The sequence below is a fragment of the Trachurus japonicus genome, chromosome 18, assembly GCF_045865225.1.
Source record: "Trachurus japonicus isolate A0001 chromosome 18, Traja_1.0".
In the NCBI taxonomy this organism is placed as follows: Eukaryota; Metazoa; Chordata; class Actinopteri; order Carangiformes; family Carangidae; genus Trachurus; species Trachurus japonicus.
This window is the reverse complement of record NC_140924.1, coordinates 22187573-22205000: the sequence shown is the minus strand read 5'-3', so window position 1 is coordinate 22205000 and position 17428 is coordinate 22187573. Positions and strand designations below refer to the sequence as shown.

The following is a 17428-nucleotide window of genomic DNA, read 5'->3' as shown; positions in this document are numbered from 1 at the left end:
TCCATCCACACCAACAACTACTTCAACCACTGCTTTGACGGCAACTTCATCTACACCAACAACTACTTCAACCACTGTTTCAACAGCATCTATCACTGCATCAACACCGTCTACAACAGCAACAACAACTCCATCCACACCAACAACTACTTCAACCACTGCTTCAACGACAACTCCATCCACACCAACAACTACTTCAACCACTGCCTCAACAGCATCTACCACTGCATCAACACCGACTACAACAGCGACAACAACTCCATCCATACCAACTACTTCAACCACTGCCTTGACGACAACTCAATCCACACCAACAACTACTTCAACCACTGCTTCGACAACAACTCCATCCACACCAACGACTACTTCAAGTACTGCTTCGACGACAACTCCATCCACACCAACAACTACTTCAACCACTACTTCGACAACAACTCCATCCACACCAACAACTACTTCAACTACTGCTTCGACGACAACTCCATCCTCACCAACAACTACTACAACCACTGCTTCGACGACAACTCCATCCACACCAACTACTACTTCAACCACTGCTTTGACGACAACTCAATCCACACCAACAACTACTTCAACCACTGCTTCGACAACAATTCCATCCACACCAACAACTACTACAACCACTGCTTCGACAACAAACCCATCCACACCAACAACTACTTCAACTACTGCTTCGACGACAACTCCATCCACACCAACAACTATTTCAACTACTGCTTCGACGACAACTCCATCCACACCAACTACTACTTCAACCACTGCTTCGACAAAAACTCCATCCACACCAACAACTACTTCAACCACTGCCTCAACAACATCTACCACTGCATCAACACCGACTACAACAGCGACAACAACTCCATCCACACCAACAACTACTTCAACCACTGCCTTGACGACAACTCCATCCACAACAACAACTACTTCAAATACTGCTTCGACGACAACTCAATCCACACCAACTACTACTTCAACCACTGCTTCGACAACAACTCCATCCACACCAACAACTATTTTAACTACTGCTTCGAAAACAACTCCATCCACACCAACAACTACTTCAACTACTGCTTCGACGACAACTCCATCTACACCAACAACTACTTCAACTACTGCTTCGACTACAACTCCATCCTCACCAACAACTACTTCAACTACTGCTTCAACTACAACTCCATCCTCATCAACAACTACTTCAACTACTGCTTCGACTACAACTCCATCCTCACCAACAACTACTTCAACTACTGCTTCGACGACAACTCCATCCACACCAACAACTACTACAACCACTGCTTCGACGACAACTCCATCCACACCAACAACTACATCAACCACTGCTTCAACGACAACTCCATCCTCACCAACAACTACTACAACCACTGCTTCGACGACAACTCCATCCACACCAACTACTACTTCAACCACTGCTTCGACGACAACTCAATCCACACCAACAACTACTTCAACCACTGCTTCGACAACAACTCCATCCACACCAACAACTACTACAACCACTGCTTCGACAACAACCCCATCCACACCAACAACTACTTCAACCACTGTTTCAACAGCATCTATCACTGCATCAACACCGTCTACAACAGCAACAAGAACTCCATCCACACCAACAACTACTTCAACCACTGCTTCAACAAGAACTCCATCCACACCAACAACTACTTCAACCACTGCCTCAACAGCATCTACCACTGCATCAACACCGACTACAACAGCGACAACAACTCCATCCATACCAACTACTTCAACCACTGCCTTGACGACAACTCAATCCACACCAACAACTACTTCAACCACTGCTTCGACAACAATTCCATCCACACCAACAACTACTACAACCACTGCTTCGACAACAACCCCATCCACACCAACAACTACTTCAACTACTGCTTCGACGACAACTCCATCCACACCAACAACTACTTCAACTACTGCTTCGACCACAACTCCATCCACACCAACTACTACTTCAACCACTGCTTCGACAACAACTCCATCCACACCAACAACTACTTCAATTACTACTTCGACGACAACTCCATCCTCACCAACAACTACTTCAACCACTGCCTCAACAACATCTACCACTGCATCAACACCGACTACAACAGCGACAACAACTCCATCCACACCAACAACTGCTTCAACCACTGCCTTGACGACAACTCCATCCACACCAACAACTACTTCAACCACAGCTTCGACAACAACTCCATCCACACCAACAACTACTTCAACTACTGATTCGACGACAACTCCATCCTCACCAACAACTACTTCAAACACTGCCTCAACAACATCTACCACTGCATCAACACCGACTACAACAGCGACAACAACTCCATCCATACCAACTACTTCAACCACTGCCTTGACGACAATTCCATCCACAACAACAACTACTTCAACTACTGCTTCGACGACAACTCAATCCACACCAACTACTACTTCAACCACTGCTTCGATGACAACTCCATCCACACCAACAACTACTTCAACTACTGCTACGACAACAACTCCATCCACACCAACAACTACTTCAACTACTGGTTCGACGACAACTCAATCCACACCAACAACTACTTCAACCACTGCTTCGACAACAACTCCATCTACACCAACAACTACTTCAACTACTGCTTCGACGACAACTCCATCCACACCAACAACTACTTCAACAGCATCTACTACTGCATTAACACCAACTACAACAGCAACAACAACTCCATCTACACCAACAACTTCTACAACCACTGCTTCGACTACCACTCCATCTACACCAACAACTACTTCAACCACTGTTTCAACAGCGACAACAACTCCATCCATACCAACTACTTCAACCACTGCTTCGATGACAACACCATCCACACCAACAACTACTTCAACTACTGCTTCGACAACAACTCCATCCACACCAACAACTACTTCAACTACTGCTTCGACGACAACTCAATCCACACCAACAACTACTTCAACCACTGCTTCGACAACAACTCCATCTACACCAACAACTACTTCAACTACTGCTTCGACTACAACTCCATCCTCACCAACAACTACTTCAACTACTGCTTCGACTACAACTCCATCCTCACCAACAACTACCACAACCACTGCTTCGACGACAACTCCATCCACACCAACAACTACTTCAACAGCATCTACTACTGCATTAAAACCAACTACAACAGCAACAACAACTCCATCTACACCAACAACTTCTACAACCACTGCTTCGACAACCACTCCATCTACACCACCAACTTCTTCAGCCACTGTTTCAACAGCATCTACCACTGCATCAACACCGTCTACAACAGCAACAACAACTCCATCCACACCAACAACTACTTCAACCACTGCTTTGACGACAACTCCATCTACACCACCAACTACTTCAACCACTGTTTCAACAGCATCTACCACTGCATCAACACCGACTACAACAGCGACAACAACTCCATCCATACCAACTACTTCAACCACTGCCTTGACGACAACTCAATCCAAACCAACAACTACTTCAACCACTGCTTCGACAACAACTCCATCCACACCAACAACTACTTCAACTACTGCTTCGATGACAAATCCATCCTCACCAACAACTACTACAACCACTGCTTCGATGACAACTCCATCCTCACCAACAACTACTACAACCACTGCTTCGACGACAACTCCATCCACACCAACAACTACTTCAACAGCGTCTACTACTGCAACAACATCAACTACAACAGCAACAACAACTCCATCCACACCAACAACTACTTCAACCACTGCTTCAACAGCATCTACTACTGCATCAACACCAACTACATCAGCAACAACAACTCCATCCACACCAACAACTACTTCAACCACTGCCTCGACGACAACACCATCCACACCAACAACTACTTCAACCACTGCTTCAACAGCATCTACTACTGCATCAACACCAACTACATCAGCAACAACAACTCCATCCACACCAACAACTACTTCAACCACTGCTTCAACAGCATCTACTACTGCATCAACATCAACTACATCAGCAACAACAACTCCATCCACACCAACAACTACTTCAACCACTGCCTCGACGACAACACCATCCACACCAACAACTACTTCAACCACTGCTTCAACAGCATATACTACTGCATCAACACCAACTACATCAGCAACAACAACTCCATCCACACCAACAACTACTTCAACCACTGCCTCTAAGACAACTCCGTCCACACCGACAACTAATTCAACCACTGTTTCAACAACATCTACCTCTGCATCAACACCAACTACAACACCAACAACTACTTCAACCACTGCTTCAACAGCATCTACCACTGCATCAACACCAACTACAACAGCGACAACAACTCCATCCACACCAACAACTACTTCAACCACTGCATCAACACCGACTAGAACAGCAACAACAACTCCATCCATACCAACTACTTCAACCACTGCCTTGACGACAACTCCATCCACACCAACTACTTCTTCAACCACTGCTTCAACAGCATCCGCCACTGCTTCAACACCATCTCCGACGGCAACAACAACTCCATCCACACCAACAACTTCTTCAACCACTGCTTCAACAACATCTACTACTGCATCAACACCGACTACAACAGCAACAACAACTCCATCCACACCAACAACTACTTCAACTACTGCTTCGACGACAACTCCATCCACACCAACAACTACTTCAACAAGTGCTTCAACAACATCTACCACTGCATCAACACCAATTACAACAGCAACTACAACAGCAACAACAACTCCATCCACACCAACAACTTCTTCAACCACTGCTTCAACAGCATCTACCACTGCATCAACACCGACTACAACAGCAACAACAACTCCATCCACACCAACAACTTCTTCAACCACTGCTTCAACAGCATCTACCACTGCATCAACACCGACTACAACAGCAACAACAACTCCATCCACACCAACTACTTCTTCAACCACTGCTTCAACAACATCTACTACTGCATCAACACCAACTCCGACGGCAACAACAACTCCATCCACACCAACAACTACTTCAACCACTGCTTTGACGACAACTCCATCCACAACAACAACTACTTCAACCACTGCTTCGACGACAACTCCATCCACACCAACAACTACTTCAACAGCATCTACCACTGCATCAACACCAACTACAACGGCAACAACAACTCCATCCACACCAACTACTACTTCAACCACTGCTTCGACGACAACTCCATCCACACCAACAACTACTTCAACCACTACTTCGACAACAACTCCATCCACACCAACAACTACTTCAACTACTGCTTCGACGACAACTCCATCCTCACCAACAACTACTACAACCACTGCTTCGACGACAACTCCATCCACACCAACTACTACTTCAACCACTGCTTTGACGACAACTCAATCCACACCATCAACTACTTCAACCACTGCTTCGACAACAATTCCATCCACACCAACAACTACTACAACCACTGCTTCGACAACAAACCCATCCACACCAACAACTACTTCAACTACTGCTTCGACGACAACTCCATCCACACCAACAACTATTTCAACTACTGCTTCGACGACAACTCCATCCACACCAACTACTACTTCAACCACTGCTTCGACAAAAACTCCATCCACACCAACAACTACTTCAACCACTGCCTCAACAACATCTACCACTGCATCAACACCGACTACAACAGCGACAACAACTCCATCCACACCAACAACTACTTCAACCACTGCCTTGACGACAACTCCATCCACAACAACAACTACTTCAAATACTGCTTCGACGACAACTCAATCCACACCAACTACTACTTCAACCACTGCTTCGACAACAACTCCATCCACACCAACAACTATTTTAACTACTGCTTCGAAAACAACTCCATCCACACCAAGAACTACTTCAACTACTGCTTCGACGACAACTCCATCTACACCAACAACTACTTCAACTACTGCTTCGACTACAACTCCATCCTCACCAACAACTACTTCAACTACTGCTTTGACGACAACTCAATCCACACCATCAACTACTTCAACCACTGCTTCGACAACAATTCCATCCACACCAACAACTACTACAACCACTGCTTCGACAACAAACCCATCCACACCAACAACTACTTCAACTACTGCTTCGACGACAACTCCATCCACACCAACAACTATTTCAACTACTGCTTCGACGACAACTCCATCCACACCAACTACTACTTCAACCACTGCTTCGACAAAAACTCCATCCACACCAACAACTACTTCAACCACTGCCTCAACAACATCTACCACTGCATCAACACCGACTACAACAGCGACAACAACTCCATCCACACCAACAACTACTTCAACCACTGCCTTGACGACAACTCCATCCACAACAACAACTACTTCAAATACTGCTTCGACGACAACTCAATCCACACCAACTACTACTTCAACCACTGCTTCGACAACAACTCCATCCACACCAACAACTATTTTAACTACTGCTTCGAAAACAACTCCATCCACACCAAGAACTACTTCAACTACTGCTTCGACGACAACTCCATCTACACCAACAACTACTTCAACTACTGCTTCGACTACAACTCCATCCTCACCAACAACTACTTCAACTACTGCTTCAACTACAACTCCATCCTCATCAACAACTACTTCAACTACTGCTTCGACTACAACTCCTTCCTCACCAACAACTACTTCAACTACTGCTTCGACGACAACTCCATCCACACCAACAACTACTACAACCACTGCTTCGACGACAACTCCATCCACACCAACAACTACATCAACCACTGCTTCAACGACAACTCCATCCTCACCAACAACTACTACAACCACTGCTTCGACGACAACTCCATCCACACCAACTACTACTTCAACCACTGCTTCGACGACAACTCAATCCACACCAACAACTACTTCAACCACTGCTTCGACAACAACTCCATCCACACCAACAACTACTACAACCACTGCTTCGACAACAACCCCATCCACACCAACAACTACTTCAACCACTGTTTCAACAGCATCTATCACTGCATCAACACCGTCTACAACAGCAACAACAACTCCATCCACACCAACAACTACTTCAACCACTGCTTCAACAAGAACTCCATCCACACCAACAACTACTTCAACCACTGCCTCAACAGCATCTACCACTGCATCAACACCGACTACAACAGCGACAACAACTCCATCCATACCAACTACTTCAACCACTGCCTTGACGACAACTCAATCCACACCAACAACTACTTCAACCACTGCTTCGACAACAATTCCATCCACACCAACAACTACTACAACCACTGCTTCGACAACAACCCCATCCACACCAACAACTACTTCAACTACTGCTTCGACGACAACTCCATCCACACCAACAACTACTTCAACTACTGCTTCGACCACAACTCCATCCACACCAACTACTACTTCAACCACTGCTTCGACAACAACTCCATCCACACCAACAACTACTTCAATTACTACTTCGACGACAACTCCATCCTCACCAACAACTACTTCAACCACTGCCTCAACAACATCTACCACTGCATCAACACCGACTACAACAGCGACAACAACTCCATCCACACCAACAACTGCTTCAACCACTGCCTTGACGACAACTCCATCCACACCAACAACTACTTCAACCACAGCTTCGACAACAACTCCATCCACACCAACAACTACTTCAACTACTGATTCGACGACAACTCCATCCTCACCAACAACTACTTCAAACACTGCCTCAACAACATCTACCACTGCATCAACACCGACTACAACAGCGACAACAACTCCATCCATACCAACTACTTCAACCACTGCCTTGACGACAATTCCATCCACAACAACAACTACTTCAACTACTGCTTCGACGACAACTCAATCCACACCAACTACTACTTCAACCACTGCTTCGATGACAACTCCATCCACACCAACAACTACTTCAACTACTGCTACGACAACAACTCCATCCACACCAACAACTACTTCAACTACTGGTTCGACGACAACTCAATCCACACCAACAACTACTTCAACCACTGCTTCGACAACAACTCCATCTACACCAACAACTACTTCAACTACTGCTTCGACGACAACTCCATCCACACCAACAACTACTTCAACAGCATCTACTACTGCATTAACACCAACTACAACAGCAACAACAACTCCATCTACACCAACAACTTCTACAACCACTGCTTCGACTACCACTCCATCTACACCAACAACTACTTCAACCACTGTTTCAACAGCGACAACAACTCCATCCATACCAACTACTTCAACCACTGCTTCGATGACAACACCATCCACACCAACAACTTCTTCAACTACTGCTTCGACAACAACTCCATTCACACCAACAACTTCTTCAACTACTGCTTCGACAACAACTCCATCCACACCAACAACTACTTCAACTACTGCTTCGACGACAACTCAATCCACACCAACAACTACTTCAACCACTGCTTCGACAACAACTCCATCTACACCAACAACTACTTCAACTACTGCTTCGACTACAACTCCATCCTCACCAACAACTACTTCAACTACTGCTTCGACTACAACTCCATCCTCACCAACAACTACCACAACCACTGCTTCGACGACAACTCCATCCACACCAACAACTACTTCAACAGCATCTACTACTGCATTAAAACCAACTACAACAGCAACAACAACTCCATCTACACCAACAACTTCTACAACCACTGCTTCGACAACCACTCCATCTACACCACCAACTTCTTCAGCCACTGTTTCAACAGCATCTACCACTGCATCAACACCGTCTACAACAGCAACAACAACTCCATCCACACCAACAACTACTTCAACCACTGCTTTGACGACAACTCCATCTACACCACCAACTACTTCAACCACTGTTTCAACAGCATCTACCACTGCATCAACACCGACTACAACAGCGACAACAACTCCATCCATACCAACTACTTCAACCACTGCCTTGACGACAACTCAATCCAAACCAACAACTACTTCAACCACTGCTTCGACAACAACTCCATCCACACCAACAACTACTTCAACTACTGCTTCGATGACAAATCCATCCTCACCAACAACTACTACAACCACTGCTTCGATGACAACTCCATCCTCACCAACAACTACTACAACCACTGCTTCGACGACAACTCCATCCACACCAACAACTACTTCAACAGCGTCTACTACTGCAACAACATCAACTACAACAGCAACAACAACTCCATCCACACCAACAACTACTTCAACCACTGCTTCAACAGCATCTACTACTGCATCAACACCAACTACATCAGCAACAACAACTCCATCCACACCAACAACTACTTCAACCACTGCCTCGACGACAACACCATCCACACCAACAACTACTTCAACCACTGCTTCAACAGCATCTACTACTGCATCAACACCAACTACATCAGCAACAACAACTCCATCCACACCAACAACTACTTCAACCACTGCTTCAACAGCATCTACTACTGCATCAACATCAACTACATCAGCAACAACAACTCCATCCACACCAACAACTACTTCAACCACTGCCTCGACGACAACACCATCCACACCAACAATTACTTCAACCACTGCTTCAACAGCATATACTACTGCATCAACACCAACTACATCAGCAACAACAACTCCATCCACACCAACAACTACTTCAACCACTGCCTCTAAGACAACTCCGTCCACACCGACAACTAATTCAACCACTGTTTCAACAACATCTACCTCTGCATCAACACCAACTACAACACCAACAACTACTTCAACCACTGCTTCAACAGCATCTACCACTGCATCAACACCAACTACAACAGCGACAACAACTCCATCCACACCAACAACTACTTCAACCACTGCATCAACACCGACTAGAACAGCAACAACAACTCCATCCATACCAACTACTTCAACCACTGCCTTGACGACAACTCCATCCACACCAACTACTTCTTCAACCACTGCTTCAACAGCATCCGCCACTGCTTCAACACCATCTCCGACGGCAACAACAACTCCATCCACACCAACAACTTCTTCAACCACTGCTTCAACAACATCTACTACTGCATCAACACCAACTACAACAGCAACAACAACTCCATCCACACCAACAACTTCTTCAACCACTGCTTCAACAGCATCTACCACTGCATCAACACCGACTACAACAGCAACAACAACTCCATCCACACCAACAACTACTTCAACTACTGCTTCGACGACAACTCCATCCACACCAACAACTACTTCAACAAGTGCTTCAACAACATCTACCACTGCATCAACACCAATTACAACAGCAACTACAACAGCAACAACAACTCCATCCACACCAACAACTTCTTCAACCACTGCTTCAACAGCATCTACCACTGCATCAACACCGACTACAACAGCAACAACAACTCCATCCACACCAACAACTTCTTCAACCACTGCTTCAACAGCATCTACCACTGCATCAACACCGACTACAACAGCAACAACAACTCCATCCACACCAACTACTTCTTCAACCACTGCTTCAACAACATCTACTACTGCATCAACACCAACTCCGACGGCAACAACAACTCCATCCACACCAACAACTACTTCAACCACTGCTTTGACGACAACTCCATCCACAACAACAACTACTTCAACCACTGCTTCGACGACAACTCCATCCACACCAACAACTACTTCAACAGCATCTACCACTGCATCAACACCAACTACAACGGCAACAACAACTCCATCCACACCAACTACTACTTCAACCACTGCTTCGACGACAACTCCATCCACACCAACAACTACTTCAACCACTGCTTCGACGACAACTCCATCCACACCAACAACTACTTCAAGCACGGCTTCGACGACAACTCCATCCACACCAACAACTACTTCAACAACTGCTTCAACATCTACCACTGCATCAACATCAACTACAACAGCAACAACAACTCCATCCACACCAACAACTACTTCAACAACTTCTTCAACAACATCTACAACTGCATCAACACCGACTACAACAGCAACAACAACTCCATCCACACCAACAACTACTTCAACCACTGCTTCGACAGCAACTCCATCCACACCAACAACTATTTCAACAGCATCTACCACTGCAACAACACCAACTACAACAGCAGCAACAACTCAATCCACACCAACAACCACTGCCTCGACCACAACTCCACCCACACCAACAACTACTTCAACCACTGCTTCAACAGCATCTACAATTTCATCAACACCAACTACAACAGCGACAACAACTCCATCTACACCAACAACTACTTCAACCACTGCCTCGACGACAACTCCATCCACACCAACAACTACTTCAACCACTGCCTCGACGACAACTCTATCCACACCAATAACTTCTTCAACCACTGCTTCAACAGCATCTACCATTCCTACTACAACTTTACCTACTACAACCACTGCAATCTCCACAACTGTTGAACGCCGTGTGGTTTTCAGGTCTCGTTTGGACTCATTTACAAGTGATTTGCTGAACACCTCATCTGCTGCTTTTCAAAACCGAGCATCCAACATAAAGGGACAGGTAATTATCTCAGTATTACATTGTATCATATTCAGCAGAGACCAGAATATGTTGTGATAGAAAACCTTAATAAATTACCAATACATTAATCAGATAATATTTTACTGTGTGTTTTATTTTTGAAGCTTGAACCTTTGTACCAGACTGAATTTCCCTCTTCCTTCAATTCCTTGGATGTGGTAGCATTCAGGTAATTTCCTAAGACTTACTTTGGTACAATTTAAGAATTGTGTCATACATGTCATTTCTCTTACATTACTATTTTTCCCCCTGAAGAAATGGATCAATAATTAACGACATGATCATCAGCTTCGGCAGCTCATCTTTTCCCAATGATACTCAGATTGAGAGTGTTTTGATCAGCTTTGGTTCAACTGTCTCAGGATTCGATATCGAAGGCAGCTCCATCATTGTGACTGATGTCATATGTAAGAAATATTACATGCTCATGAATCAAAAATAACTTCAGAGCCTAAAGAATCATTTATTGAAATAATGTTGTTGTTTTTTCTTCTTCTAATTGGCAGCTTCAAGTGGAGTGAGCCACAAGATCAGTCTCACTGCATCCTTCCTGCTCATGCTGTTCTCGCAACTGTGGGGCCAGCAATAACTGATTTCCCTTTGAAGTGCCAGTAGAGAATGACTGCCATTTGTGGTATTAAAAAAATAACTTGATTTTTAGTGTGATATATCTTTTGGATGAGCTCACCAAGTTCATTTTTCAGTGGTCAGCCATAAATAATGACAGTGTTGAACTTTTGAACTGACCACGTTTCTGTGTGAGGAAACCTCCAGGATCCTGGACAGAATGACACAGCCACTTCTAAGCTCTTAGCCCACTGAATAATAACCAGAATACTAAACTCAATTGGGATGTCAGGTAAAATTTAGGCCACGTTCAGACTGCAGGCAAATCTGATTCAAATCATATTCCCTCTCAAATCAGATTTTTAGGGCTGACTGTCCACACTGTTTTTAGCAAGTGTCCAAATCAGATTTGGCTCTGTTCAGACTGGGCCACATTATTGACCGAGCTGACAGGTTGCTGTAGCAATGACCTCGGAGCGGAGGCTAGATTTGGTCTATATGTGACAGGCGATGCCTCCTGGACGCGGCGGCTACTCTCGCTGCAGCACAGTCCTGATCTGCCCGCCACTGCAGCCGCACTACCCCGCTAATTTCAACCTCAGCCCGCCTGGTGTGTGTTTGTGCGTGTACCAGAGACTGTTTATAGGTGTTTATGTGTCTGACTGTGGCCATAGAGACGGGACACTCCAGCACCCCAGAACTGGGAGCGCACCGTCACTCTTGTCACTGACAACACAGTAATTTGCATGAAAGAACAGTAACAAGAAGGAAATGGATATATAACTGGAGCTCACGGGACCTGTAACACAGTGTGACAGCGCCGCGTAGAGTGACGTCACAGACAGTCAAAACCGATCTGAGTGTTTGGAGCTGTTCAGACTGAGACACATCTGTCCAAATGCGATTTGAAACTACCTCCTGAAGGTGGTTTCGATCCGGTTTGCAAAATCGGATTTCATGTGATTTGTGACTGTTCAGACTTCAAAAGAGCCATCCGGTTCCAATCTGGATGTGCTAAAAATCGGATTTTGGCTGGCAGTCTGAACGCGGCCTTAGGCTGGTTTCATTTTCAATGTATACATTTATTTTGCTTAACATGAATTTTTTTGTGATAGCAACTCTTTAAGGTACCCCATTTTATTCCGTTTGTTGTTTTTGTGTTTGTCCATATGAAAGTTTTTTTTGGACTGTTTGATATGTATTACTGTTATTATTATGGGGATGGTATTTTTGTTGTTGTTTGTTTTTGTTGTTATTTTCTTGTCTCCTTTGTCATTGATTTTAAACTAAATTCAATGGAGGACCACATGCAGGCGACACTGCTTATCTGTGCAGGGTCAGGAGAGGCTGGAGCCAATCCCAGCTGACAGGGTACACCATTGACAGGTTACCACTCTATCACAGGTCTGACATGTCATGAGATAGCTTCCACCCACAAGCAATTTGGAGTCACAAATTACCCTAATGTGCATGCTGGGGTGCCAAAAGGAGGGGAATAACGACAAGAATTCTAGGGGCCCCTGACTGACTGGGGCCAAGAGGCCTCTAATAAAATTGTGACAAATACTGACAAAAATATTATGACACTAAATTATTATCTTATGATCACAAATATGTTTTATTTACAATGGACTGGTGACGCTAACTTTATTTATTTTGGAAACATTTCTCAACATCCCACCCACCCCCTCTATTTACGTAAAATGGTTCAGTCCTCCTACTGGATCAGCTGCAGAGCCATAATTTATCTTTAGACACAGGCAGTGAGTAGGGAGCATAGGTAAGGAGGTGGAAAAGGCAGGTGGTCAAATGAAAAGAAATGTTAACCACTAAAGTTCCATTTAAGAGATGGCCTTTGGCGTTATTTATTTTTTAGGCCAGTCTTACAATAAATAGTGAATACCATCGTATTCAGAGTGTTCAGTGCTTCCTCTACCAAGCACCTTTAATGTTGTTGTTTTTTTTCACAAATATGGGAAAGATAGATTATAGATAGAATATCTTTATAAATTGTTGTAAAATGTATAGTTTCATGTAAATGAGCATCAAAATTTCATTTCAAGATTTAATTAGTCTTTGGACTGTGAGAGAAAGCCATAGTGCCTGGAGAGAACCCGTACAGGAAGAAGGAGAACATGCAAAGTCCACCACGAAAAGTCCCAGGCACAGGAAACAAATCCAGAACCTGCTGTCACATGCCACCCCATATTTAAATGTATTTAACCTTAACCCCGACCCAGGCTTAAACTGATACAGATAAGGGTGTAAATTACGCATTATGTCAAAATATTACTGTTTCTGTCAACTTTGCAATCATCAGAAATTAAACCCCCCCAAAAAAAATTGTCTCTAGTGTGATCTTTTACATATTGGTGGTATAAACTTGATCTGGTTGTAGCATGTTTAAGGGCAGTAGCTTAAATGAAAGTAAAAGTGATGTTTCTACAAAAGCAAACCAATGTTTCTACAAAAGCAAACCATGTAAATGTTTGTTAGGATTCAATACATTTATATTATAATCCCACAAATGAATGTGACCTTTTGCTCTGTTCTTGTGAATAACCCCCTTCATTAAATCTTTAAATGTTTCTAAACTTGAACTTGGTGCCAAACAAAGCTTACAATAATGTTTTTCTGTCTTTCCATTGTAATATCAACAGTGATGCATTCACACAGATCAACAATAGCAGTGGTCATATGTTCTACAACTTTATATATTAATCTTTTATCTATATATAACTAATATAGAAGAAGCAATTCATGTTAATATTATTAAAGAAGCCCCTCCTTGAACCGCCACCTTACTGTGGTGGAGGGGTTTGAGCACCCGAATGATTCTAGGAGCTATGTTGTCCGGGGCTTAATGCCCCTGGTAGGGTCTCCCAAGGCAAACAGGTCCTAGGTGACGGGTCAGACAAAGAGCGGTTCAAAGCCCCTTATGAAGAAGAAAACAGCAAGGAAGTGTACGTCGCCCGGACTGGCGTTACCGGGGCCCCACCCTGGAGCCAGGCCTGGGGTTGGGGCTCGCAGGCGAGCGTCTGGTAGCCGGGTCTTGGCCCACGGGACCCGGCTGGGCGCAGCCCGAACGAGCGACGTGGACCCGCCCTCCCGTAGGCCCACCACCAGCTTTGACCAGATTCCGAGGGAGGCTGGAGACATTGAGTTTGAATGGACCATGTTCTCCACTTCCATTGTTGACGCGGCCATCCGGAGCTGCGGCCGCAAGGTCTCCGGCGCCTGTCGCGGCAGCAATCCCCGAACCCGGTGGTGGACACCGGAAGTAAGGGATGCCGTCAAGCTGAAGAAGGAGTCCTACCGAGCCTGGCTAGCTCGGGGGACCCCCGAGGCAGCTGATGGGTACCGGCAGGCCAAGCGGACTGCAGCCCGGGCGGTCACGGAAGCAAAAACTCGGGTCTGGGAAAAGTTCGGGGGGGGGCCATGGAGGAGGACTACCGGTCAGCCTCGAGGAAATTCTGGCAAACCATCCGGCGCCTCAGGAGGGGGAAGCAGTGCTCTGCCAACACTGTTTACAGTGGAGGAGGGGAGCTGTTGACCTCGACTGGGGATATCGTCGGGCGGTGGAAGGAGTACTTCGAGGATCTCCTCAATCCCACTGACACGCCTTCCGTCGAGGAAGCAGAGGCTGAGGATTCAGAGGTTGATTCATTCATCACCCAAGCTGAAGTCACTGAGGTAGTCCGGAAGCTCCTCAGTGGCAAGGCACCGGGGGTGGATGAGATCCGCCCTGAGTACCTCAAGTCTCTGGATGTTGCGGGGCTGTCGTGGCTGACACGCCTCTGCAGCATCGCGTGGCAGTCGGGGACAGTGCCTCTGGACTGGCAGACCGGGGTGGTGGTCCCTCTCTTCAAAAAGGGGGACCGGAGGGTGTGTTCCAACTACCAGGGGATCACACTCCTCAGCCTCCCGGGGAAAGTCTATTCCAGGGTGCTGGAGAGGAGAATTCGGCCGATAGTCGAACCTCGGATTCAGGAGGAACAATGCGGTTTTCGCCCTGGCCGTGGAACGCTGGACCAGCTCTACACCCTCTGCAGGGTGCTCGAGGGCGCATGGGAGTTTGCCCAACCAGTCCACATGTGTTTTGTGGACTTGGAGAAGGCTTTCGACCGTGTCCCACGTGGCATCCTGTGGGAGGTGCTCCGAGAGTATGGGGTCGGAGGCCCTCTGCTGAGGGCTGTACGGTCCCTGTATGACCGGAGCAGGAGCTTGGTTCGCATTGCCGGCAGTAAGTCAGACCTGTTCCCGGTGCGTGTTGGACTCCGGCAGGGCTGCCCTTTGTCACCGGTTCTGTTCATTATTTTTATGGACAGAATTTCTAGGCGCAGCCAAGTGCCGGAGGGGGTACGGTTCGGGAGCCACTTGATTTCATCTCTGCTTTTTGCAGATGATGTGGTCTTGTTGGCTCCCTCGAGCCAGGACCTTCAGCATGCACTGGGGCGGTTTGCAGCCGAGTGTGAAGCAGCTGGGATGAGAATCAGCACCTCTAAGTCCGAGGCCATGGTTCTCGACCGGAAAAAGGTGGCTTGCACCCTCCAGGTCGGGGGAGAGTTCTTGCCTCAGGTGGAGGAGTTTAAGTATCATGGGGTCTTGTTCACGAGTGAGGGGAGAACGGAGCGCGAGATCGACAGGCGGATCGGTGCGGCGGCCGCAGTAATGCGGTCATTGTATCGGTCCGTCGTGGTGAAGAAAGAGCTGAGCCGAAAGGCAAAGCTCTCGATTTACCGGTCGATCTACGTTCCCACCCTCACCTATGGTCATGAACTCTGGGTCATGACCGAAAGAACTGGATCCCGGATACAAGCGGCCGAAATGAGTTTCCTCCGCAGTGTGGCGAGGCGCTCCCTTAGAGATAGGGTGAGGAGGATCTCGGAGCTCGGAGTAGAGCCGCTGCTCCTCCACATCGAGAGGAGCCAGCTGAGGTGGCTCGGGCACCTGTATAGGATGCCCCCTGGACGCCTCCCTCGTGAGGTGTTCCGGGCATGTCCCACCGGCAGGAGGCCCCGAGGAAGACTCAGGACACGCTGGAGTGACTACGTCACTCGGCTGGCCTGGGAACGCCTTGGGGTCCCCCCGGAAGAGCTGGAGGAAGTGTCC

General features: G+C 46.3%; 1 protein-coding gene across 1 annotated transcript in view; it reads left to right on the top strand.

The window, feature by feature from the left end:
- LOC146969339 (uncharacterized) overlaps nucleotides 1-12376 on the top strand; it is a gene marked incomplete at its 5' end in the record, with an annotated part of 43876 nt that extends 31500 nt beyond the window's left edge. Inside the window, 7 exons of the mRNA XM_085759385.1 lie at nucleotides 3969-5455; nucleotides 6500-7140; nucleotides 7248-7318; nucleotides 11391-11728; nucleotides 11854-11918; nucleotides 12005-12156; nucleotides 12256-12376. Of these exons, the coding sequence (XP_085615511.1) occupies nucleotides 3969-5455; nucleotides 6500-7140; nucleotides 7248-7318; nucleotides 11391-11728; nucleotides 11854-11918; nucleotides 12005-12156; nucleotides 12256-12338 (2837 nt within the window). The remainder of the gene's footprint in view (nucleotides 1-3968; nucleotides 5456-6499; nucleotides 7141-7247; nucleotides 7319-11390; nucleotides 11729-11853; nucleotides 11919-12004; nucleotides 12157-12255) is intronic.
- Nucleotides 12377-17428: the final 5052 nt, after the last annotated feature.